This window comes from Trichosurus vulpecula, chromosome 9 (genome assembly GCF_011100635.1).
Source record: "Trichosurus vulpecula isolate mTriVul1 chromosome 9, mTriVul1.pri, whole genome shotgun sequence".
Taxonomy (NCBI): Eukaryota; Metazoa; Chordata; class Mammalia; order Diprotodontia; family Phalangeridae; genus Trichosurus; species Trichosurus vulpecula.
The window spans coordinates 185530765-185557477 of NC_050581.1; the positions used below are offsets into that span (position 1 = coordinate 185530765).

Consider the following 26713-nt stretch of genomic DNA (forward strand, 5'->3'; position numbering starts at 1 on the left):
AAGGAAGAATCAAAAATAACTCTGAGGCTTTGAGCCTGAGTAATTAATGAGGTAACGGCACCTTTATAGAAATAAAGAAATGAGGAAGGAAATTTTGTTAAAAAGATAGTTCATAATAATAAAAGAAAAAAATTTAAATGAGTTCCGTATTTTAAAAAAGGCTTATTGACTGAGAAATAAAAGTATGTATATATCTGAAGAGAGAAGAATTAATTCATTGGGTACAGAGGCTAACCAATCACTTATTATTTTTGTGAATGGGGCACAGAGTGTAAAGTCGAGGGGGAAATGTTTGAAGATGCAGGTGGAGGGGAAGGGGGTCATGTGAAGAAGTTTGTGGATAGTGACAGTGACACAAATAAGGAAGGAAAAAAAGAAGAGGGAGTCAATGAAACATGTAAAAATGCAGCTAAGAAAGCTAGTAGAAGGGGAGCCAGGTAAGGAAGGCAGGGGTGTTATTACTGCATTAAATTTAATATACACCTTTAAAAACCATGGGGCTAAAGTTCACATTTTCACATACAATCCTCTTTTTAGTTTTTATTTGTATATTGAAATGTCCGTGTTCGTTGACATTTAAGTTGATAATAAAAAAGAAAAATCCTTAAAGGCTGCAGCTGAATTGTTGGGATCTGAGATGAATGGCTGGGTGTAAGTAGAGCCCAGGCCTGAAGGGAAGACCCCTCCAAGAAAGCAGCATTACTGTGAGTGGGGGATGCTTTGAGCAGGGGTCAGGCACTAGACTCAACCGCCAGAGGAGCCCACGTATACAAGCAAACGCCAGCTCAAGCTGAGCGTACCCAAGCCCTTTCACGCTTTTCTCATTTCCAGGCTGTGTAGGGCAGGCAGGGGGTGGCTAGAGAATGTGTTTCATGGAGTGTCTCACTGGGTCGGGCTTGGAAAGACCTGAGTTTACAACCAAGCTAATCTTTCAAGGTTCATTTCACTCAAGGAAAACTCGCCGATCTTTGCAGACATCATGTCAGGGCTTGTACGACTGTTTATGGGAGCTGTGGAATTTAATTCCCAGGAGGTTACAGTGATAGCAGATGTCATGGCCCTGCTCCACTGCCATGGAGAATTTTATCTCTCCTCACTTTAGATGTTAAAATAAGTATTCCTGAGAGAAGAGTTTACCTGTCAGACTTTATAGAGAAGGGATAAATTTATGACTAAACAAGAGATAGAGAGCATTATGAAATGCAAAATGGATAATTTTGATAACGTTAAATTGAAAAGTTTTTGTACAAGAAGAGCCGATGCAATCAAGATTTGGGGGGAAGCAGAAAATTGGAAAAGAATTTTTACAACCAGCGTCTCTGACAAAGGTCTCATCTCTAAAATATACAGGGAACTGAGTCAAATTTCAGAAGTCATTCCCCAATTGATAAATGGTCAAAAGGATATGAACAGGTAGTTCTCAGAGGAAGAAATTAAAGATATCTATAGTCATATGAAAAAATTCTCTAAATCTCTATTGATTAGAGAAATGCAAATCAAAACAACTCTCAGGTACCACATCTCTCCTGTCAGATTGGCTAACATGTGAAAACAGGAAAATGATAAATGCTGGAGAAGATGTGGGAAAATTGGAACACTATTGCATGGTTGGTGGAGTTGCAAACTGGTCCAATCATTCTGGAGAGCAATTTGGAACTATGCCCAAAGGGCTATAAAAACCCTTTGACCCAGCAATACTACTTCTAGGGCTATATCCCAAAGAGATCACACAAGTGGGAAAGGGAACCGTATGTACAAAAATATTTATAGCAGCTCTTTTTGTGGTGACAAAGAATTGGAAATCAAGGGAATGCCCATCAATTGGGGAATGGCTAAACAAGTTGTGGTATATGAATGTAATGGAATACTATTGTGCTGTAAGAAATGAGGAGCAGATGGACTTCATAAGAACCTGGAGAGTCTTATATGATCTGATGGTGAGTGAAGGGAGCAGAACCAGGAGAACATTGCACAGAACCACAGACACGTTGCTTCCGTGATGACTAACTTTGATAGACTCAGCTCTTCTCAACAATGCAAGGTTCTAAGACAGCTCCAAGAGACCCATGATGGAAAATGCTATCCACATCCAGAGAAAGAACTACAGAATCTGAATGCAGATTGAAGCAAACTTGGCTCTTTTTTTCCCTTTTCTTTTTGGTTTTGTTACATCTTTCTCATGGTTCACTTCATTGGTTATAATTCTTCTTTACAACTTGATTATTGGGAAAATAAGTTTAATGTGAAGGGATATGTAGAACCTATATCAGATCACATGTTGTCTTGGGGGGGAGGGGGGAGGGGGAGGAGGGAAAATTTGGAGCTAAAAAACTTGTGGAACTGAGTGCTGCAAACCCCAAAAATTAATTAATTAATTAAAAAATAAGTAGTCCTAAGAAATAAAAAGGAAGAAAGAAAAGAAAAGGGGAAGGGGCCAGCTAGGAGCATTTAGATAGATGATTTCAGTGGGTGTGTGTGTGTGTCTGTCTGTCTGTCTGGGTTGGGGGGGTGGTTCCTGGAGAGGAAACTTCCTCTACCAAATGCACATCAGGAACTAATGTGTGAGATCACAGATCTAGAGCTGCTCTAATCTAACCCCCTCATTTTACAGATGAGGAAACCAAGGCACAGAGAGGTTAAGGGTCACACAGCCAGTAAGTGCCTGAGCAGGATTTGAACTCTAGTCCTCCTGCCTCTAAGTACAATTCCCTATCTAGCACATCACACTGCCTCTCATGAAGCAACGATATTATGTAAAAACGCGTATTTTGACTTTTTAAACCAAGCAATTCTTTGTTTAATGTCCGAATTCGGGAGAGGCCTCTGTTCTTTTTTGATCACTCTCCCAAGTTCTAAAAGCTTGTCTGACACCAACTGCAGAGAAGAAGGTTTAGAACCCTTGTGAATGAATAGAAAAGAAGCCAATACTTGCTGGCAGACAAGTCCATAAAGCCCAGCCTCCTCCACCACCTGAGCCTTCAAAGGCATTGGAAAAGAATGAGCATGCATGGCCCCTCTTTGCTTTCCTTCCAGGACTTTCTCTAATATCCTGAGCTGCTTCCCTTTTTGTATCCTTTCAAAGGAGGAGAGCCAGACAGGAAAGCCCCCCCTGGAATTCCCCTGGGACTCACTCACAATACCTGCTATACAACAATACAGAGAGGAAAGGTAACCACGAAGGAGGCCCATTCCTTTCAAGCTGAAACAGCCTGGTTCAGGGAAGCCCCAAATTCTATATGCATCCTTCTCAAGAAACTGAGCCCCTTTACCTGGAGGGAACCACCCCTACCAAGCAGGTGTGCAATTCTTGATTCTTTAACCATTTCTAGCAAAACCAGTTCTTTTAAAATAATTTGCAGATTGCCTTCAACCAAAGTTTTTTTCCTATTCCCAAGCCCCTGGCCTTCATTTCTTCCAAGTTTTCTCCGAATGAGCAGCTTATCTCTTAAGCCTGCAGTAAAAAAGCTCAGTAACACTTTGAGAAATGGAAGGGACCCCATAATCCTAGGCCTAGAGCTAGAAGGAAACTTGGGGCCATCCAATCCAACCCCTCATTTGACAGGGAAGGAAACTGAGACACAGAGAAATTACCATGACTCGCCTAAGGTCACCAGAGGAGTAAATGGCAGAGACACATGACTCCAAGGTCAGCAGCCGTCCTACTGCATCTCACTGCCTCTCTCTCTCTTAGACATAAGCGACTCCAATTGCCCATTTTATAGACAAAGAAACCAAGGCCAGGAGCTGTCGGTGTCACAGAGTTCTTCAGCCAGATGAGTTATTTTCTAGGTCCCTGCTCCACATTGTATTTCACTGGGAGATATTGAGCCAAGTTCCTAATTACAAACATTCCTGAGCATTTTGGGGGGTCGGGGGAGGGAGTCCTTCCATTCTATACACTACCCTCACCAAGTGAGGCCAGGCTGTGACCTTGATACTTCCAAAGCCACCCATTCCTACTTCCCAAATATCCACCAAAGAAAAGGAATGAGGTGGAGTTTGGAATAAAGCGTCCCCAGAGTGACAAAAGGCACCCCCTCCTCACAGCTTAATTCCCAGGCCTTAAGCACTGAGAGCTTCCCTGGTTTAACCACTTCAGAAGAGGAAAGGCCCAGAGAGGGTGGATCTCAGCCCAAGGTCACACAAGGAGCCAGGCCTAGCTCTCAGAAAAGCATCTTAGTCTTCAATACATTCTGTGATCCCTGAGAAAACTGCCTGAAGGAACATCCATCCTCATGAATCGAGGTTCCTCAGAGGCCTCATCAAAGACCTGAGCTCTGCCTTGTGTGGCAATCAGGGGGAGTCCCCAACTTGGGCCTGGCCCAGTTTCAGAGGGCCAGGTTTTGTTTCTATTTCTTCAGAGCTCTCTTGACTTAGTCAATGGGCTGTCAGGAAGGATTAGAAATGAAGGCTGTCTTCTTGCTCTGTGCCAGTGTCTTGCAGCGTGCCTCTAAATGTGTGTTCCTGCAAAGTTGTCATTTCTTCTGTTTGTTTATTTGGATTCTGACAAGTCTCCTGCTGAAATATCTGGCTGTGTCCAGCCCAGAGTGTGCCAATGTAAATACACATGTACATTTTGATTTGCAATAAGCATGTGCCTTTCTGAGACCACATTTTCTTAAGGGAAGATTACTCTGGAAAAGGCATCTCTCTGATCTGGGGCTCGCAGGGACTCACCCTCCAGCTTTCAAAGGAAGGACAGAAAAGAAAGAACATCCACAGCTCTCTTCCTCTTTTCTAGACAAAGTTTGTGTTTTTTGGCTCTCAAACATGCCATTGGGTACTAGCTCTGCCACGGGCCCTTTCTGATAAAACCATGAAGATGATCATTTGTCCCAAAGAGAGAAACATGTACGAGAATGCTCAGAACGCTTTGAGAATTGTCCTGTGAGCCCAGGGAGCAGGAAGAGCTCGGGAGAGAAGCAGAAAATTGATGCACAGCTCACAGACGCTGGATTGAGAATGTCAGTACATGCCCTATTCTTGCGTTAAAATGAAACAGATTAAACGCTTCAGAGAAGATAATTCAATCTTTGTCAATATTCCATCTAGAGGCTTAAAGGGAGAAAGGCAAGGTGCATCAAAGGATGAGTAGGATCTATAAACGGACCAGTCATGATGCAAAGGATAATGTGTGTACATTTCTCATGTTTGGGGATCTCAACATGGCATTTTCGGAGGTTCGGTCAATAACATTCAGCTTGAGCACAAGAAAGATCAGCCCCCTGGCTGCCCAGGCTTCGTCTCTCCCCACCCTCCTTTGTAAGGGCTGTTTAAACATCTGGCTTTGTAGACCTGGCACACCAAGCCTGGAACATGATAGATGCTTCATTAATGACTGCCGGTTTAATGTCCCTGACTTTTCCAGGCAGTGGCATATGTGTAGCAACAGCTTTCCCCCACCCTGCCCATGCTGCGTGGGCCTTGCTGCCCCTCACTTCCCATCCCAAAATAATAACAAGGCCATCAGTCCCTTTTCTCACTAGGAGTCAAAGGGTTTCATGAGATACATCAAACCAACTTCCCAATGCAAGCCAGGGGATTTTCTGAAATCCAAAACGTTGCATTCTGGGCCAACCTGCCAACCAAAAAACAGAAGGTAAGACAGCCAAGGGGTTCTTTGGCCAAGCAGAGGCTTAACAGGAGACCATTAGGCATCAGCAAAGATTAGTTCATTCTGTTCCTTTGTACCCCTAGTGCCATGCACAGGGCCTAGCACAGAGTAGGTGTCAGATAAATGTTTGTGGATGGATTCATCCTCATCCTTGGCTAGAACTGTGGGAAGAAAGCCTTGTATTTCAAAGAAGAAGGAAGAGCTTTTGCAAGGGAAAGCTACCATCTAAGAGGCCAAACAGTCAAATATGATCATGTCTGGCCAATGTCTGCTGGCTCTGCAGTGACACCTTCTGAATTCAAACACCTGACAAAAATAGCTGGTCATTTATTTGTGGAAGTCGAATTCTAGGAGCTGGACAGTCTTGCCTACAGTCAGTCTTTGTCACCTGTACCAGAGATGAGGTGATTTCTCGGTTTGCATTATGGCTTTTCACCCTCCCCCCCCCAGCCTGCTGGTTTTTCCAAATACCCTCCCCCCCATATTGGTTTTTCCCAATACTCCCATCTCCTCCTCCACCCTGCACACCCACCCCCGCCCATTGGTTTTGGTTTTTGCCAACATTCACTGCCCCTCCCCCCGACCCCTGCCATATTGGTTTTGGTTTTGCCAACACTCCCCTTGCCATATTGGTTTTTCCCAATACTCCCCCCTCCCATTGGTTTTGATTTTGCCAACACTCACCTGCAAACTGTTGTTGAGTAAGTCGAAGTCACTATATCTTCTCACAATCTGCAGGGGACAAGACCATGGTATTCTGACTCAGCAAACAGCCACCACCTCTCCAGGCCCACAGGAAAAATAAGTCATTTGACAAATCTTGAGCAACTACTATGAATGGAACACAGTACTGAGGACCTTGGGAACATTTCTGAACTGTGCAATTGTGGGGCTGGAAAGAAACTCAGAGAAGGATCACCTAGCTCAACCCTTTCACTTTGCAGAGGAGGAAACGGAGGGCCTGGAGGCCAAGGTCACCCACAGGATGTCGGGGCCAGAAGAGGCCTTGAAGGTTGTGTGAGGAAAGGTCCCTGGTCTGGTGGCTGATGCTGTGGGTGAGGAGACACACAGACATGAATGTACGGTTCACCCATTCCACACGACTGGATCAAGGCACCAGGAGATTAAGGGTCAAATGAAGGGGCAGACAATGGAGTCTGATGGGGGCATTCCAAGGAAGCAGCCAGCACTGGGAGACTAGAACAGCCTGGAGAGGCTGCTTGGAATGGGGTAAGATGGGGGAAGAACCCCAAAATGAGCAAGGAGCCACGGCCAAGCCGTGGCCTCCAAGCTCTTTGAGGACCCAAGCCATTCACCAAGTCCTCCTGCCCTGCACACAGTAGGTACATTCAGGAGCCTGCTGAAAGGCCCAGAGAGGTGACGTGCCTGGCATATCTGGGAAGGCTGGAGCCAGAGTCTGAGGCTTCGAGTCTGGATTTCATTTGATAGGATATGGGAAGCCGTGGCTGGGGAAAGCTCAGGTGGGAAGGGGCAAGCTGAAAGACAGATGGAGAAAGGAGATAAGTTAGAGGAGCTCCTAATAATCTAAGCAGGAGACAAGGACCCCATTGAAGGTGTTGACCCATTCAATCAGGAGGAAGTCATGACCTGGGACTAGGACCCAGTGAGAAATGTGACAGAGACGGCCAAGAACAGAGGGAAACGCTGTCCCTGGTTTGAGCCGGGGCCCTTGGTGCAAATCCTGCCTCAGCCTCTGAACAGCCATGTGACCCTGGATAGGTGCCTCAGTTTCCTCGTTTATAGAGTGGAGACAAGAGGAGCACTCAGCTCACCACATTGTTGCAAGGGATGCCCTGGACAAACTGGCATTAGCATCGTCATCTGAAGGAGCAGATTCTGGTGACAAGAAATGACTGATTATGCTGATCGAAATGTTGCCCATAAGGAAAAAAATAGGAAGAAAACAAAAAGACTCATAGTAAGTGATGCCAAGGGAAGAAAGTAGCACCAGGAGGACAAATGCACCAAAAACAGAACCCTCCACTAGGTAGCTTGGGGGTACAGTGGACAGAGCCTTGGGCCCGAGTTCAAATCCAGCCTCGCTGTGTGATCCTGGGAAAGTCATTTCAACCATTTGCCTCTGTTTCCTCACCTGATGATAACACCTGCCTCCCAGGGTTGCTTTGAAAGATGAAATGAGACAATACATGTAAAGTGTTTCACAAGCTCTACAATTCTCCGGAAGGCTTGCTGCGGTCATTATCACTATCATCATATAAATGACGATAACTTCAGATGACAACAACCTCCGGATTAAGTGGACGAACAACACCGGCGCTGAGTGATTGGCCTTTCTCTCCGGACAAACGGCTAGACCCGCAGGGGTCAGACTGCACCAGCAGCCCCTGCTCGCTCTTCAGGATTTTCTCTAACGTTTCTGAAAACTGTGAATGAAGAAGCATGTGCACCCGCAATCTTGTGGTGGGCTTCTATGTAAGTCTATGTTTACTTCTATGTAAGTGGTTTCTGTTCATTTTCTAGGGTGAAACTGCGACTCTGGTGAAAGGGGGACTTCCGATGAGGAAAGGGCCTCTCCCAAAGCAGAGAAGGACTGGACTGCCCCTCCTGGTCTTGGGGAGCTACGTGGCCCTGAGGGACCGGTGCCTGCCATGCTGAAACAAAATGTCTCAACAAAAATAAAACAGAAGGGATCAGTGGCTGGTGGGCTCCAGACACCAAGCAAACAGATCTGGGAGTCGCCCAAACACATGGAGGTGATGCTTAAAGCTGTTAAAGTGGCTGAATCCTTCAAGGGAAAGAGAAGCAGAGGTGTGAGCCCTGACTCTAGGGAAATGCAGACTGGAAGGGGGTGTCTTCCTGACTCCAAATTCTATCCACTGGACCACATGGCTGCCTTCCCTGCTGAAATAGTATGGTATCCCAGAGGCCCAAGAAGGAGAGGATATCAAGAGAGGGGTGGTCAGCAGTGTCATATGCAGCACATATGGTCACTAAGCAAAGGCCATTGGACCAATCACTTGTAACCTTCAGGAGGGAAATTTCAATAACGTGGGGAGAATGGAAGCTAGGAAATGGGGGGACAAGACTGAGAGATGGGACAAAAGGAGGAGAGATGGGAACAGGAAGGACAACAGGGTCAAATAAAAATCTGGCTTACTTCCAAACAGTAAATAAAAGAGTGAAAAGTATTTTGTGAGCACCAGCTAAGTGCCAAGCACTAGGCTAAGTGCTGAAAGATACAAAAAGGAGACCACCCTTGCCCTCAAGAAACTACCATTCTACTAGGGAGCGAGAACAGACCCGGGGAAGAGGTTGGGTGTTACAGGGAGGTGAGTGAGGCCAGGCACAGAGAGGAAAGTGAGACAGGGAGAAATGGCTCTAAGTCAAACTTTCCCTATGACTAAAAAAAATAGTATTACTAAAACCCACAATTGTCAGCTTCTCTTTTGTTTTAATAAGTGGCTTCTCCTGCTCCCCACCCCTCCCTCATGCACAGATATTTGAGTCTGAATTAGAAGAAAATCGTCTTTGATAAGACTGCATTAGGTGGCTTATTTAGCACATGGCACTTCACAAAGTGTCCTTCCTGAGGCAGGTTGGCCTGACACTATCCCTACTTCACAGATAAGGAAATAGATCTGGAAAAGCTCAGGCCAGGTCCAAGTTCACAAAGGCAGAGGGAGGAAGCCCCAGGTTGCCTTACTCTGCTTCTTTCTACTCTGCCAGAACAAAAAGAAAACAGTCTCTCTCAGCTCCCTCTGGCAAAAGTGCTCTCTCTGTCTCTGTCTTTCCCCACCACCCTCTTCCTCCCCACCCTTCTTTTTCTCTCTCAATCTTTCTCTCCCTTTCTCAATCTCTCTCTTTTTCTCTTTGCTCCATTTGAAAATCAAGTCTAACAGACAGGCCCAAATGACTTAAAAAAAGTAAGCAACCGAGGAGGGAAGAGAAAAAAGAGCTTCCATTCTCTACCCTTCAGTTCTAGACAAGGAACTCCTGGATAACTGTGTGTTGGGTACAAGTTCCACCAACCTGCCCCATCTTCTCTCCATAAAATAACCAACCAAGGGACACAACTATACAGCTACAGACCCCTACCCCACCCTGCCCTGGGAGGAAGCACCATTTATTAACACTCAAGAATTCATTGTTTTGAATTTTATCATGTTCTCCAAGCCACAGTTAGGGGGTGGGTCTTTCCCCAAGTTGAAATATTTTTCAGTTATGAAAAAAATTACCTGCCAACTGTTTTCTATGGAAATTCCTCTTTGCACACGAATGATGTACTCCTGAAAAATAAGGAGGAAAAAACCTTAATTAAAAAAAATCACCCAAATAACTGACTCACAATGAAACAAGCAGAGAAAAGCTCAAAGCTGAAATTGAATAGGGCAACAGTGAATAGGGAACAGAGGGGAGAATGAGCCTCTTATGGGCCACAGAGCTTTATCTACAATGTCCATGGTATTCAGACACCTGCCAGTATTCTCCAATCAAATATAAAGACCAGAATTAAGAAACAAACACAACAGTTCATGCCATTAATAGCATCAGTATTGGGTGAGATTAACACAGACTTCTTGGTCATCTCCCCTAGGTTTAATTATCACTTCTTTGGACATGAGACCCAAACCTACGTTAACCACATTAATGCTTCCCCTAAATTTCAGTCCTGAGGGCCATTTCCACCTGAACATTCCACTGGTATTGCAAATTCAACCCAACATGTCTAAGACTGAACTCATCTTCTCCTTTAAAATTGACGCACTCCCCTGCCCCAAACTTCCTTTTTTTCTGTCAAAAGCACCACTGTCCTGACACCCAGCCAATTTCGTGATCCAAGAACACTGGTTGAAACTTCCCTTTTTCTCAATCCCCCTCCCCTGCCATCTAGTCAGACCCCAAGTCTCTGTGTCTCCAGTGCTCAACACAGCTTCATCTTCCAGAACAGTGCTCGATAAATGTCTCCAAAACTAAACTGAATATTTCTAAGAGACTAAGAGTGATACCCTATAATAGCGTGCATTCAAGTCATTTGAAGAATACTGAAGTTTCAATCTCCAAAATATCTTTTATCGGTATTTCAGCAACAGGAACAATAAATAATTGTGATGTTGCTCAGATATCAGTATCATTTTGACTCAATTTTATTTCTGGGTAAGGAAAGGGCAGCCTAGTCCTGTGATTTCCTCTTTGGGAGGAACTTCAGTGTGGAAGCCCGTCTTTACTAATGTAGATCAGCCACTGCCAGAAAGAAGGAAGGAAGGAAGGAAGGAAGGAAGGAAGGGAGAGAGGGGAAAGAAAAAGAGGGAGAGAGACAGAGGAGGAAAAGAAAGTAGGAAGAAAGGAAAAGAAGGGAGGGAGGGAAGGAATGAAGGAAAGAGAAGGAAAGGAAAGAGGGAAGGAAGAAAGGAATGAAAGGAAGGAGAGAAGCAGGGAAAGAGGTAAGGATTTATTCAGTGTCTACTATATGCCAGGCACTGTGCTAAGGAAGCACTTTATAAGTATTATCTGATTTAAACCCTGGGAGGCAGTAACATTATTATCCCCATTTTACAGTAGAGGAAACAAAGGCAGGCAGAGAATAAGTGACTTGACCAGGGTCCCTCAGGGAGGATGTGTTAGAGGCAGGCCTCGCGCTGAAGCCTGTCTTCTGGTCTCCAAGCTGGCAGGCCCCTCTACCCACCTGCTCTCCAGTCTCTCTACTGCTTTATGCTGAATGAAGGCAGAGAAAAGATACTGAGAATCAGGAGCTTGGGATGTAGTAGTTCTTTCCCAGATCCATCCCCATCTCCTTTATTCATTTAGCAAACTGAACAGCGAGCAGGGACCCACTTGGCCAGCCAGCTGCCGCCCAGTCCAGAGCCCAACAGCATTCTCCTTATTACACAACCCATCTGGGAGACAGTTTCACTTGAGGCTGGATGGTAATGCTACAGAGCAGAGTGGAGTGTGATGGGAAAATTCCATCAATTCAATTCAAGCCTTTAGGAAGCACCTACTCAGTGCAATTCCATGGTCTCGATAGGATTTCAAAGAGGCCTGGGTTCCTTCATTTGTAGAATGAGGTGGCTGGACTCAGTGATCTCCATGGCTCCCTTCATACGTACATCTAGGATTATATGGTAGGCGTCAGGGACAGACCCTTCCCTCGAGGAGCTTATAATCTACTAGGACAAACAGGCAGGTAACTTACACAAGACAGACAGCACGCTGTTGTTTTTGTCGTTCTTTGGTTGTTCCAGTCATGTCTGACTCTTCGTGACCCCAGTTGGGGTTTACTTGGCAAAAATACTGGTGTAGCTTGCCATTTCTTCTTCAAACTTATTTTACAGAAGAGGAACTGAGGTCAACAGTGTTAAGTGACTTGCCCAGGGTCACACAGCTAGTGGACATCTGGGGTCCAATTTGAACTCAGGTTTTCCTAATTCTAGGGCCAGTGACACTTGGCTGTCCCATATAAACCCATAGGATAGGTTTAAATCGAATGGAATGAGGTAATCAAGGAGGCGGAACCTGAAGACAATCAGCTTAGAAGCCAAAATTCTTCATACAGAGACTCTGGGGGTAATGAGTCCTCTGCTGTGCAATGGTTCCTTTGGGGATGATATTGACAGGTCTGCACATTTCTCATGGCATAAGAACTGGGGATCTGTAGTTTATTAGTAAGAAGGCGATCCCTAATAACATCAGCTCAGCGTCCCAGAGGATTGCCCCCAAGGGCCAGTAGGGTCAGAGGTGGGACCTGAAGGTACATCTTCCGGGCTCCAGGGCCTACTTTTGACTGCAGCCTCACAGTCTGACAACTTGTGGAAACTGTTTTCTTGATCTCTGACACAGGAAACAATGTTCCTGTTCACAAGCACTTCTGGCATTCCGGACTCCCCAAGAGTTACAAAACCTGCCGCATTATTGTTACAGAAAGTGGCCGGGTCAGGGCCCCCAGGAGCTGGGTGTACTCCCAGGAGTATGGAAGGACACAGGCTCTAATACAACAACAACATCAATAACCCTGGGCTGATAACCCTGGGCCTGCCCGGGGGATTGTCCAGGCCGGCAGAGCACTCTGTGTGGGCTGGGCAGTTTGAACAGAGAGGACTCTACTCAGGCCACAAAGTAACCCAAAGCCAAGTGCCCAAGAACTGGGACTGTTCCAAAGAGACAGGGCTGTCATTCCTAGAACACACTGTGAAATCCGTACTAGATGTGTGCCAGTCTTGGGAGTTGGCAGGACCCCCAGGTCCCACCTTGGTTACTGGGCAAGGCACTTCGACTCTGAGAGCTCCAGGCAACTCCCTCGGAGCAGTCTGGGCAGAACGGTCCATCTGGTATGGGCACCTCCCTGCCCCCCATGAATCACAGCTTCTGACCCAGAGAAAACTGGGTGTGGCATACCTGGAAGAATGTCAAAGAGGAGGAGGAGGAGGAGGAGGAAGGGAAGGGAGCTCACACACTGTCACTGTAACCAATCAATAAGCATTTATTATTAGCCCAATATTAATACTATCAATCACATTAATAATTAAGAAGCAATAATGAATTAATCATTAATGGGTTTATTAGCCTACTGTGTGCTGGGCACCATACAAGGTACTGGGCACACAAGGACAAAGAATGAAACAATGGCCTTCTACTCAAATAGTTGCTGCTTTGACCTTTGACCTATACATTAGAAGCACAAAGGAGCATGGCTTTAGACCCGGAAGAGGCCTGAGAAGTGGGCGAATCCAAATCTTTTGGTTTTACAGATGAAGAGACTAAGGCCCAGGGTGGAAAGGTGACTCCCTAACCTTGCTGCTAAAGATCAGAACTCAGTCAGCCCAGGGCTGAGGACAGGGCACACAAAGGCCTGGGTTCAAATCCTGTGTGCAAAGGACAACTTGCCTCACGGTTCTCAGCCTCAAGTGTCTCCAAATCTGTAAGATGGAAATCTCCTGGGTGGGCTGGTATCTAAGTTATCTCCTCACCAGCTTTCCCACGGTTTCCAGGCAGAGCAAGCCCTGGGACAACTCACTGTCCTGCTATTGCTCGGTTACACTGAAGGTTCTGCGGCTGCTGCCCAGCCGGCTGAGAGAACTGCTTTCTGCATTTAAATAAAAGTCCTGGGACACTCAGTGATGCCCTGGAGCGCCACTGAAAACATCTCAGAACTTGTGGTATATAATTATGGGGGAAGATTACGGTGCTCTAAGAAACGATGAGCAGGATGCTTCTTAGGAATGCTTTGTAACCTCTGTAATAATGTAATTATATAATAATAACATAACTATAAGGTTACAGGAGAGCTCATCTAGGACCCTCATTTGGAAGAAAGAGGAGGATCTGAAATACTTTAAAACTTCCTAATGTGCTTTTGAGCAGCCGCTAGGTGGCGGTGCAGTGGATACAGCGCCAGGTCTGGAGTCAAGAAGACTCATCTTTCTGAATTCAGATCTAGCCCCAGATACTTACTAGCGATGTGACCCTAGGCAAGTCACATCACCCTGTTGGCCTAGTTTTCTCATCTGTAAAATGAGCTGGAGGAGAAAACAGCAAACGACTCCAGTATCTTTGCGAAGAAAACTCTAAATGGTCATGAAGAGTTGGACACGACTGAAATGAGTGAAAAATATGCTTTCATCTCTAAGAGATGGCAATGGAGGAAGCCGTCATGAAATGAGCCCCCAGTTTATTTCTAAACACATCTGTGACAAAAGTGGCAGAGACAGGAGAAGCTAAGGCATCCCAAAGTGCTCAGGGCTCTAGGAGGAAGAATGACTGGCAAGTATAACCAGTCAGAGAGCTGTTCTGAAACATCTGCTGGCTCTGCTGTGGTGTCTGAATTGGGACGTTGGCAGGAAGCTGTTAATTGCCCATCAGAGCCAGCTGATACTTTCTGGACTGCTATAAATAATTCGAACTTCCCTCAAGAGCCCCCAGGTGGAGCCCAATGGGCGTGGCCAAGTGATGCCAAGAGACAGCTGATGAAGAGTGCCCCAGAACACAAGATCTCACTGCCCTCAAGTAAGGAGGGCACGAGGATCTGCTATGTCCTGAAGAGAGAGCATGATGCTTGCCTTTCTGCCACAACCAGGTAACTCCTATGCTTCCTAGGGAAGAAGGTAAGAGGGAAGGATAGAGGAACATGTCTCCACTCTCCAGGACATCAGGGAAACTAAAATATTCATTGAAAAGAAAAATGGATGAAGTATTTCAAGGTAAAAACAAAGAAGAGGAGAAGCAGAAAAGCCTGGCCTGAAGGCAGGAGGCTTAAGGAGGGTGAGAATAAGGATGACTGAATACTTGGAGCCATGTAATAGGCTTTTCTGAAGAGGGGGCAGCTGCTTGGGCTGTGAGGTAGGATGAGGCAGACACAGTAAGAGGGCAGGGATGCGGTGAGCATGAGAGGGAGGCCCGACCATTGGTAATTGATGACTTACAACTTGGTTCAAAAAAGACACCAAGAGAAGCTGGAAGCAGAGACAGGTTAACAGAAGACAAATTCACACCCAAAACATGATTCTGTATGAAATAATGCCAGAAGGGTCAACGTCAAGGTGCCTGCCACCTGACAAGGAGAATGATCACTCTGGACGGGGAGAAACAAAAGAAAAACGATTCCTATGCAGCTGGAACCCGAGACAAACCAGGAGATGGAACTTGGCTACCTTCACTAAGCACTTTCAGGCCTCGGTGAACTGTGCTGAGAGGAGAGCATGAGGCTGACGAGTGGGGAAAGAGGCCACGGGCCTGGTAAAGGGCAGATGTTGCCCAGGCTCCCTGGCCAAAGAGAAGAAAGGAGAAGGAGCCAAGATGCTGGACAGAGAGGCTTCAAACACATACCAGCCAGCAGGAACACCTGAGTGACAAAAGCATTTGAAAAGGCACAGAATGGAAAATAAAATCTCCACTAAAATGAGAAAAACACAAGACAAGTGCAACATACTTAACCTCCTGTAGGGCAGGATGTCTTAGCCTGGTGTCTCTGAACTTGGCTCTTGTTGGTTTTTTTAATCCTTTAATAACCATTTCAATACTTGGTTTTGTTTCCAATCCTCCCTATTTTCTGCATATATTCTGAAGAAGTCCCTAGGCCTCACGTGACTAGCCAGAGGGGTCCAGGACAAACAGAGAGGGTAAAAACTGCTACTCAGAAGGCCTAAAAGCACCAGAAGCAATGGCCATGAACATGAAACCCAAGAGATGTCCTGAGAGTTCCTCAAGGGGATAAACAATCAATCAGCAAGGATTTACTAAGGTACACTCAGAGGCTAGGGGATGGAGTGCCTCAGACACTTACCAGCTGTGTGACCCTGGGCAAGTCACTTAACCTGGATGTTTGCCTCACTTTCCTCAACTGTAAAATGAGCCCATAATAGCACAACCTCCCAAGGTTGTTGTAGGGATCTAATGAGATAAGATCTATAAAGTGCTTGGCACAGTGCCTGGCACATGGTAGTGAATAAAGGCTTATTTTCTTCCTTTCCCTTCCCTTCTTTCCCCTCTAAGAATATCACAGGACCAACTAAAAGATGTTGGCCCGGGGGCAGCTAGGTGGTGCAGTGAGTAGAGCACTGGCCCTAGAGTCAGGAGGACCTGAGTTCAAATCCAGCCTCAGACACTTGACACTTACTAGCTGTGTGACCTTGGACAAGTCACTTAACTCCAATTGCCTTCCCTTCTCCCCTCAAAAAAAAAAAAAGCCACCTGGCCCACTGGATAGAGTCTTGGACTTGGAGTCAGGAAAAACCTTGGTTTGAATCCTGCTTCAGATACAGTCTAGCTCAGTGACCCAGAGGAAGCTGCTTGACCTCCCTCAGACTCAGTTTCCTCATCTGCAAGATAACATACATAAATAAAGTGCCTTGCAAATCACAGCATACCACATAAATGAAGAGAAGAGCTTCAAGAGAATTTTTTTAAACAATTTCCAGTTGAGTGAAGAGATCATGGCCTTAGGGGATGAGGACCTGGGTGCCCTCCTCCAACCCAGGGCAAGCCACTCTCTCAACAGCAGTCACTGGGCAGATGTAGATGTGCATGACTGGAGGAGATCCCCACAAGGACGGAATAAAAGCGACAGCGTGCATTTAAGCTCTTTCCACGTATCAGCTCATTGGGTCCTCACAGCAGTCCTGAGAGGGAAGTGCTATTATCAGAACATGTATTACAGATGACCAAAGTGATGTACACAGCAGTCAAGAGGCTTGCCCAGGGTCACACAGCTAGTAAGCATCTGAGGTCAGATATGAACCTAGGCCAAACACACTATCCACTATTGAACTGCACAGGTCTGGGTTTTAATGGGGGTAAAGGGGTAAGGAAAAGAAGAGAGTCTGCAAAACTGGAAGCCAGTGACTCGATTTCAATTCTGAGCAAAATTCGAGAAATCTAGTCTCCAAATTATGTTCTGTGAACTCCCAGCAAAGGAAGTGGTGATGATTAAGAGGTTATCTCTTACTTAGCTTTGGTCACGATGAGTCAGCTTTGTCTCTGCCTCTGACAGGTTTCCTGGACCAGTAGCATTAGAGGTACGTTGTAGACTGTGTTTATCTAGACGTCAGCTAAGCATCTGACCAAACCTCTCCTGCCGTCCTCGTGGACAACATGGGAGGACATGAGCTAGACAAGAGTACAGTTGGGTAGATACACACATGACTGGTTGCGTGACCAGATCTGATCATATATCAGATGCCTCTAAGAAAGGCAGGAGGCCTTTCCTGGTCCCCAGGCTGCCAGTACCTTCCCCTCACTGGTCATGTGCTTCCATCTACTCTCTAGCTTGTACATCTCTATTTACTTAGATGTTAGAATGTAAGCTCCATGAGGGCAAGGGCTGTTTCTTTGTGTCTCCAGTCTACCCCTTACACAGTAAGCTCTTAATAAGGCTAGGGAAAAAGAGTGAGGAATGGCCTCTCTAATCTAGTCCAAAAAAAAAAAAGAAATCAAACTGGAAGGGGAAGACCTTCAGGGTTTCTGGCCAAAACAGAAACAACCCCCACTGGCTTTGCACAGCCCTCCCTCACTTAAAACCAATTCACTTGACTGTCAGGGCATCACCTCCCTGATGACGTGGTCTTCCTCCAGAAAGGACAAACAACAACAAGCCTTTAACAGATGCTCAATGATTTGATGGCCTGATATGGATTTAGGAGATTGCTGGGTGGAGAACCTTAGGGATTTGTCAGGAAACATGGTGGCTGTCTTCACATATGGAAGAGGCTGTCATGAGGACAAAGGGTCAGCCATGCTCTGTTTGGCCCTGAAGGGTAGAGCTCGCACACCAGTGGGAAGCCTTAAGAGTGGCTGCTCCATCTTCATCCCAATCGAGCTACTCCAGCATGCGATGGGCTTCCTTACCAGCTGGTAGATTCTCTTTCAGCAAGGACAGAACAATCGTTTGCTGGCCCATCCTAGAGGGGATTCTTGTTCAGCTATGTGTTTGGGCCAGAATGAGCCTCTCTTAATTCTGAGGTTCCATCTTCTGTATAGGGGTCACACAAAGCAAAGAAATTCTATAGAAGAAAAGGTGATTTTTCTCAGAAAAATAACTAGTTAACTCAATGAGAAAAGGTCATCAATCAACTTAAAGGTGTGACAATTCTTAAGACCTCTAGATGCTGCGTATGTGACAGGACCAGGAGGAAATACTTCTGTTGCTCTTAGCTCATTTCTTCACGCACACAATCCTGGGAAAACCTTTCCACATTACCCAAGGTACACATCTAGGCCTCAGAGCAAACTGTTCTCCTGAAACCAGTAAGAACCTCACTGCGTGTAGAAGTCTCCTCATCACCATCCCCAGCTCAAGTCAGCAGCATAGGATTCTCCAGCAAAATGTCCCAAAGCCTCCAAAGGGAAACTAAGTACACGTCAACTCGTACGCATGTAAAGCTGAATATGACAAGTGGGTGGCATCAGGCGTGTAAGGCCTGTAAGAATAAGAGCTATCCCTGTTTCCATTGGAAAGCACAATGCTCAAACAGGGGAACATGGGGTGGGGTTCTAAGTCACGTAGTGCCCACACCAGCCAAACAAACAACTGTGCGTGTGTATATCTTGTTGAACTTTCCTATCTGTATGGTAATTCCCGTCACTTCCCCTTCCCTCTTCCCTCTTCTCCTATCATCACCACATCCTTTATTCTGGTGGAACAGAGCCAGAAAGATTCCAAGGACTGAGGGCAGTAAGACCAGAAAAAACTCCAAGGCCCAGCATGAGGGCCACAGTTTAATACCACCACAAGACGCTACTAGGTGTCCCAGGGAAGTAGGGTCCCCATCTTCTTCATAGCACTGTCTTGCCCTGAAGGGTGAGAACTGTCCATTTTCGTTCATGAAACTCGAAACATTCTTCCCTCATATCCGGGCACCAGAATTCACCAAGGGTAATTGATTATTTTTTTCCCATTTAATAGCATTTTACTTTTTCCGATTACATCTAAAGAGTTTTCAACATTCACTTTTACAAGAGTTCGAGTTCCAAAGTTTTTCTCTCTCTCTCTCCCTCCTTCCCCTCTCCCTCCCCAAGACAGCAAGCAATCTGATATAGACCATATACGTGCAATCCTATGAAACACATTTCCACATTAGTCATGTTGTGAAAGACGAATCAGAACAAAAGGGGAAAAACATGAGAAAGAAAAACAATGACAAAAAAAGAGAAAATAATACGCTTCACTCTGCATTCAGACTCCATAGTTCTTTCTCTGGATGTGGACCGCACTTAAGGGTGACTGATTGATTATTATAGGCAACTCGGTGGTACAGTGGATAGAGTCCCGGGGGGTGGAGTCAGAAAGATCTGAGTTCAAATCTGGCCTCAGACAAGTATTGGCTGTGGGACCTGGGCAAGTCACTTAACTTCTGTCTTCTTCAGTAAAATGGGGACGATAATAACCCCTACCTCTCGGACCAAATGAGATGATAATCACATAGCTCTCAGCAAAGTGTTTGGCACACTACAGAAACGTTAGCTGGTGGCAGTGTTATTTAGAAGCCTAGTCTATACAAATGTTTTCATCTTTGTGCAATATAGTCCAAATAATGCTTGCCTAAGGACACGTTAAGTGAGCTAAGAGTTCTTAAAATGCATTTATCTCCACCATTCCAATCTCCAGCATGATGCTCTGCCCAGAATTGTAAATAAATGTTGGATGCGCCAGCTAGAACTGGACACTTAAAAACAATTCAATCCATACTGTGTATCTACACGTGTCAAGATGACTTTCCTGAAGCTACACAGTAGCAAATGGGTAACACTATGTCCCACATTGTAAAAGGCTGTTCGAAGTCAGAATTTAAGACTCAGAAGGATAGACAAGGACCTATGATTTCACTGATAGGAGGAATTCCCAGATGAGGAAATTCCCTACACCAGTGCAGGTCAGCACTGTCTGGAGAGTACCTGGCATTAGGTGACTTGCTCAGGGTCACACAGCCAGCCTATGTGGGGGGAAGGGGCACCAGGGCTCCCTGGCTCCAAGGCCAGCCAACTCTTTTCCTACTTTGCTGCCTCTAAAAAGAATCAGAACAAAACAGGAAAATAAAAGCAAATCACCGTAATATTTCCCTTGTCAATCTCAATTCTCTTGATCAAGAGCCAGGACCAAGACAATTTTTCAATGTTGTCTTGGGGTGGAGGGGGCCTTTAGGATTCCCTGACTTTCCTAGGCCCCCTTCTAAGGGATTAGTGCCTGAGCCCTGGTGTTCCCTATTAAAGATACAGAACGAGTACATGATGGAGAGACCCCGGGAGAACAAGAAGAAGAAGACAGCGGAGCCCAGAACGCAGAGTCAAACCTTTGGTTCCACACCTGAATCCCAACAGTTCCACAATAGTCCCCTTTCTCCTTCCTACTCAGGATGAGACTGATCAGCTCTGTTAGATCCCATAAGGGAACGATGGTGGTGATGCCACCTGATGGTTGGTAGGACCCACGGTGGGCAGAAGTGGGCTGCCAGGGATTACCAGATCCAGTACTGATAAGAAATGGCCTGAAAGGCAATATCCGGAAAATGTATAAACAGCAAAGGAGACAACCCAGGCAGGTAACGAGAGAGAGACAATTGCACCAAGGACTGCCCAAGAGACCGAGAGGGATGCTGGTGAAAGAGTCTGGATCAAGGGTGAGGAGACCTGAGTTCAAATCCCACCTCGGCAAGTCATAGGGGTCCCTGGCCTCTCTTCGGCTGTACATAGAGGGCAGTGGGCTAGATGGACTCTAATAGCTCTATAGCCTCCCTCCATATCTGCCTGGTACTTTATAGTTTTCCAAGGATTCTCATCCGCCCTCTCATTGGATTATCACCAGGAGTTCATCAATTGTGCAGACTGGACCATTTCTACAGAGAGCTCAGAGAGAAGTCAGGTGACTTGGCCAGGTGCATGTGGCTAGAACACAGCAAAGCTGGAACTGGAACCCAGTACATCCTCTGCTCTAGCACATTCCACTGCTGTTCATCTCCAAGGGACACACTGAAAGTGTCCTCAACATAAACTGGCAGACAGAACATGCCTCTGCAGGGCCTGGCCATCACTGTCCTACTTAAAAATCTTCCATGGCTCCCTAGTGCCCACAAGATGCCATGCCTCCTCCTTAGCCCAGCATTGCTTGCTATCCCATGCCCTCTGGACCAAACCTGTCTCTTGGATCTTAACTGCAACTCCAGCTCCCAACAAACACACCCCATATGCGTTATGCTGCAATACTCACTGCCCACTGAATAGGACTTGCTCATTTTCACCTCCATGCTCTTCCCCTAACTAGATTACCCCCCCACACACACACTTTTTCCTGCCTGTCCAAAATCTATCCATCCTCCAAGCCTGAGCTTAGGCCCCATCTTTCCCATGATGCTTTGCTTAACCGCTACCACCCACACCCCCAATAGCAGAACCACTCACAGAATGCTTCACACTGGTAGCTTTACTTACACAAATATCTTATATCTTCTGGAGTTTATGTTCCTAGAGGACAGAAACCCTGTGTTTTGTGTGTACACACACACATACACACACACACACACACACAGAGTCTGTTCAGTCTCTCCAGACCTGACATACAATGGACCTTGGTTGGCTGAACCTCAGAAGGACAATAATGAGGGAATAACCTAAGTCACAAGCTGGTCTTTCTAGGCTGCACTACCACTTACAGATTTAGGTCAAGTCCCTTTAAAAATCAAAGAGCATTAGAGACCTGACCACCCCCCACCCCACTCCTGCCCCAGTTGTAATAATGAGCAATGTTCAGTGCCACAGAGGCCCAGTCCAATGAGACTTTGACCTTCACCATAATGCGATCATCTTCTACTCGGCCTGACAGAGATGTTTATGGAGAACACAGTAATGGTCCCAATAAACAGGCATCTGCTCAAGCCTTACTCCCAGGGCTCTGGGTTAGCTGACTAGCCATCTTCCAGGGAGCTTCAAGCTCCAGAAGCTTCCCTTTGAGTTAATGCTTCCACTTGGCTCTGCTCAATACTCATTATCTCTGCATGATCCACTGGCACATTCATTAGCCTTGAAGTCTGACCTGTAGCTGTTGGATTTCAAATGCTATACAATCCAATAAGGAACACAAATCGGAGCCCAATTACGAAGGCATATTTTCAGGAGTAATTTTTAAATAGTATTTTCCTCCCAATTACATGTCAAGCCAATTCTAAGTATTCATTTTTATAAGATTTTGAGTTCCAAATTTTTCTCCCTGACTCCCTCCTTCCCCTCCCCTCTTCTGAAAATGGTAAATAATTTGATATAGGTCATACACATCCTACCATGTAAAACATATTTCCGTATTAGTCACAGTTGTGAAAGAAGAAACAGATCAAAAGGAAAAAAAAACCACACACACAAAAAAATAAAGTAAGTGAAAAAATATGCTTTGATCTGCATTCAGAGTCCATCAGTTCTTTATCTACATGTAGATAGGATTTTCCTTTGTGAGTCCTTTATACTTATCTTAGATCATTGTGTTGCTGAGAAGAGCTAAATCATTCATAGTTGATCATCACACAATGTTACTGATACTATGTACAATGTTTTCCTGGTTCTGCTCATTTCACTTCTCATCAGTTTGTACAAGTCTTTCCAGCTTTTTTGAAATCTGCTTGTTCATCATTTCTTACTGCACAATAGTATTCCATTACATTCACATACCACAGCTTGTTCAGCCATTCCCATCTGACAAGCATCCTCTTGATTTCCAATATTTTGCCACTGTGAAAGGGCAGCTATACACATTTTTTTCCTGTATATATTTTATTTAGTATTTTAGTTTTCAACACTGATTTCCACAAGATTTTGAGTTACAAATTTTCTCCCCATTTCTACCCCCCCCCCAATTCTCCCCATCCCCTTTCCCCTTACTTTCTTGTAGGGCAGGATAGATTTCTATGCCCCATTCCCTACACATCTTGTTTCCCAGCTGCATGCAAAAAAAATTTTTTTAAAATTTTTTTTAAGCACTTGCTTTTAAAACTTTGAGTTCCAAATTCTCTCCCCTCTTCCCTTCCCACCCACTCTCCCTAAGAAGGCAAGCAATTCGCCGTAGATCACACATGTATCATTATGCAAAATAGTTCCACAATGCTCATGTTGTGAAAGGCTAACTATATTTCCTTCCATCCTATCCTGTCCCCCTTTATTCAGTTTTCTCTCTTGACCCTGTCCCTTTTCGAAAGTGTTTGTTTTTGATTACCTCCCCCCCCCCATCTGCCCTTCCCTCTATCATCCTCACTTTTTTATCCCCTTCCCCGTACTTTCCTGTGGAATAAGATAGCCAATTGAGTATATATGTTATTCCCTCCACAAGCTGAATCCAATGAGAGTAAGATTCACTCATTCCCCCTCACCTGCCCCCTCTTCCCTACCAACAGAACTGCTTTTTCTTGCCACTTTTACATGAGATAATTTACCCCATTCTATCACTCCCTTTCTCCCTCCCTCAATATATTCCTCTCTCACCCCTTAAATTTATTTCAATTTTTAGATATCATCCCTTCATATTCATCTCATCCTGTGCCCTCTGTCTATATTCCCTTCAACTCCCCTAATTCTGAGAAAGGTCTCCTGAATTACACACATCATCTTTCCATGTAGTAATGTAAACATAACAGTTCAACTTTAGTAAGTCCCTTACGATTTCTCCTTCTTGTTTACCTTTTTATGCTTTTCTTGATTTCTGTATTTGAAAGTCAAATTTTCCATTCAGCTCTGGTCTTTTCATTGAGAAAGTTTGAAAGTCCTCTATTTTATTGAAAATCCATATTTTGCCTTGGAACATTATATTCAGTTTTGCTGGGTAGGTGATTCTTGGTTTTAATCCTAGCTCCTTGACCTCTGGAATATCATATTCCAAGCCCTTTGATCCCTTAATGTAGAAGCTACTCGATTTTGTGTTATTCTGATTGTGTTTCCACAATATTCAAATTGTTTCTTCCTGGCTGCTTGAAGTATTTTCTCCTTGACCTGGAAACTCTGGAATTTGGCGACAATATTCCTAGGAGTTTTCTTTTTGGGATCTTTTTCAGGAGGCGATCAGCGGATTCTTTCAATTTTTGTTTTACCCTCTGGTTCTAGAATATCAGGGCAGTTCCCCTTGATAATTTCTTGAAAGATGTTATCTAGGCTCTTTTTTTGATCATGGCTTTCAAGTAGTCCAGTAATTTTTAAATTATCTCTCCTGGATCTATTCTCCAGGTCAGTGGTTTTTCCAATGAGATATTTTACATTGTTTTCCATTTTTTCATTCCTTTGGTTCTGTTTTATAATATCTTGGTTTCCCATAAAGTCACTAGCTTCCACTTGCTCCAATCTAATTTTTAAGGTGGTATTTTCTTCAGTGGTCTTTTGGACCTCCTTTTCCATTTGGCTAATTCTGCCTTTCAAGGCATTTTTCTCCTCATTGACTTTTTGTAGCTCTTTTGCCATTTGGGTTAGTCTATTCTTTTAAGGTGTTATTTTCTTCAGTATTTTTTGGGTCCCCTTTAGCAAGTCATTGATTTGTTTTTCATGGTTTTCTTGCATCACTCTCATTGATATGACTGCTTGTAGAGAGTACTTTGTCCCAAGCTTTGGGGTCCAAGCCCTGCTGTTTTCAGAGCTACTTCTACTCCACCGTCACCCCAGGCTCTGTCACAGCAGTGCTCCTCCTCTCCCAAGAACCACCAACTAGGACCACAATTCAGATCCAAGCAGGGCACAGCAAGAGAATCTGCCTTTGTGCCCACAAAGCGCTCCTTGCATTCCTGATCTGCTGCTAGATTCCTCCCACTGTGTGAGCCAGGGATTCGGGAAGCCACTGAAGCTGGCACTCTGGAGGCAGCCTCAGGAGTTTCCTGCTGCTGCTAGCACCACTGTCAGCTACACACATTTTTGCATATGTAGGTCCTTTTCCCTTTTTTATGATCTCTTTGGGATACAGACTTAGTAAAAGTATTGCTGGATCCAAGGGTATGCACAGTTTGGTTGCCCTTTGGGTATAGCTCCAAATTGCTCTCCAGAATGGCTGGATCAGTTCTTACTTCCACCAACAGTGTATTAGTGTCCCAATTTTTCAGGAGCAATTTTTAAAAGGGAGCGAAGAATGAATGGTAACTGGAAGTTAAGTTTGGGCCGATGAATGAAGCAATTAGCATCTCCCTGTCCTCTTTTAAAAACAAATTTCACTGAACTGAAATTTAAGATCACATTGACTAAATTAGTTAAGAAAATAGTAGACTTTCAACCCGATGCAAAGGTAAATAAAAGGTAGAAAAGCAGAATCTTATTAGTGGAATACTCAATTAGCCTTTCTGATCATCCTTTCTGATCCATTTAGTCTACCATTCATTCCTCCTCCTCTTCCTTCTCTCCCTTTCCTTGTCGTTTTGTTCTCAGCCTGGACTTTTCCACCTGAGCTCTCCATCACCAACAGGAAAATCATCCTCCCAACCTACTCCAAAGGCAACTGCCAAAGGCAGAAAACCTGAAAGGATGAACCTAAAAATCAATTTTATTTGGGAAGTTATTGATCCATTAAACAGAACGGTAAGGAACCAACCCTGGTAGCACAGGACAGGGACAGGAATGGCACAAATTACAAAGAATGCTATGTAACCCCCTCTTTCCCTCATTAGAACAGTAACCAATGAAATGCTACATTGATTTAATTTTCGATCTTAAAAAAAAAAAAAACAACCCAACCTTGGCTTTAATGTCTTCTAACATTGTGTTCGATGACAGACGTGCACCTTAAAAGGACCCAACAGATCAAGAGGGGACAGAATCACAGTCACCCAAATGATGATACACACAAGATACTTAGAGACTGAAGAGGACACCTCTCTGACTAGATGGTTTTGGATTTCAATTTAGCCTTAAGTCTAAGGAAACCACACAATGACCTGGGGTGTCCAGAAGGGAAATACAGCCAGCTGCCTAATCAGCAAATATAGCTCATGGTTTTAGAAAAGCTTGTAATTCCAAGAACACTGGAGCAAAAGAAAAGGACCGCAGCTCTAAGAACAGGAAAAAATAAACAGCCTTTTCTGGTTTTTCAGAATGGAATGAGTATCCCTTACTCCAATAGGGATTTCAAACCTACAGCAAACCAGATGGCTAATTTAAAACAAATAAAAAAACACGCTTTTTCTTTTTTTATTGCGTGATGGCCTTAAGAAAGGTTCTGTCTCACATGCCATCTGAAAGTAGAAGATAAGTGTCTGTCTGATAAGCGGGCTATGGTAGTGGAGAGGTTATCAGAGCCTGGGTAACTACAGCTTAGTTTATTATTCCCACCTACTTCTAATAGCCTCTTGCCCACTTTCCAATGTGTTCACACCTCTACTAGGCAGGAGACACCAGGAAATGAGGATCATAAGACTCACTCTGAAGGGACCAGAGAAATCTTTCCATCTAAAGCTCCCTCACTTTACAGATGAAGAAGCTGAGATCCAGAAAGGTGCCCAGGTATGGGAGAGCCAACCACACTGTAACTGCTGCAATATTTCCCATAACGTTAGGTCTCCATAGTTCTACACTCCTTTCCTATTCTTGATAAAAGGATATGCTTTTGCACAGAGAAGTTGTAAAAACTCAGCACAACTTAGCAAGTTCTTAGAATCTTGTAACTCCAAGTACATTCATTCTTCTCTT

The 26713-nt window shown here is 44.8% G+C and overlaps 1 protein-coding gene across 4 annotated transcripts in view; it reads right to left on the minus strand.

The window, feature by feature from the left end:
• PXK (PX domain containing serine/threonine kinase like) overlaps nt 1-26713 on the minus strand; it is a 104549-nt gene that overhangs the window by 55133 nt on the left and 22703 nt on the right. For all 4 annotated transcript variants that reach the window (XM_036737358.1, XM_036737357.1, XM_036737360.1 and 1 more), the window contains exons 2-3: nt 9832-9882; nt 6299-6346 (exon numbers count right to left, since the gene is read on the minus strand). In XM_036737358.1, the coding sequence (XP_036593253.1) occupies nt 6299-6346; nt 9832-9882 (99 nt within the window). The remainder of the gene's footprint in view (nt 1-6298; nt 6347-9831; nt 9883-26713) is intronic.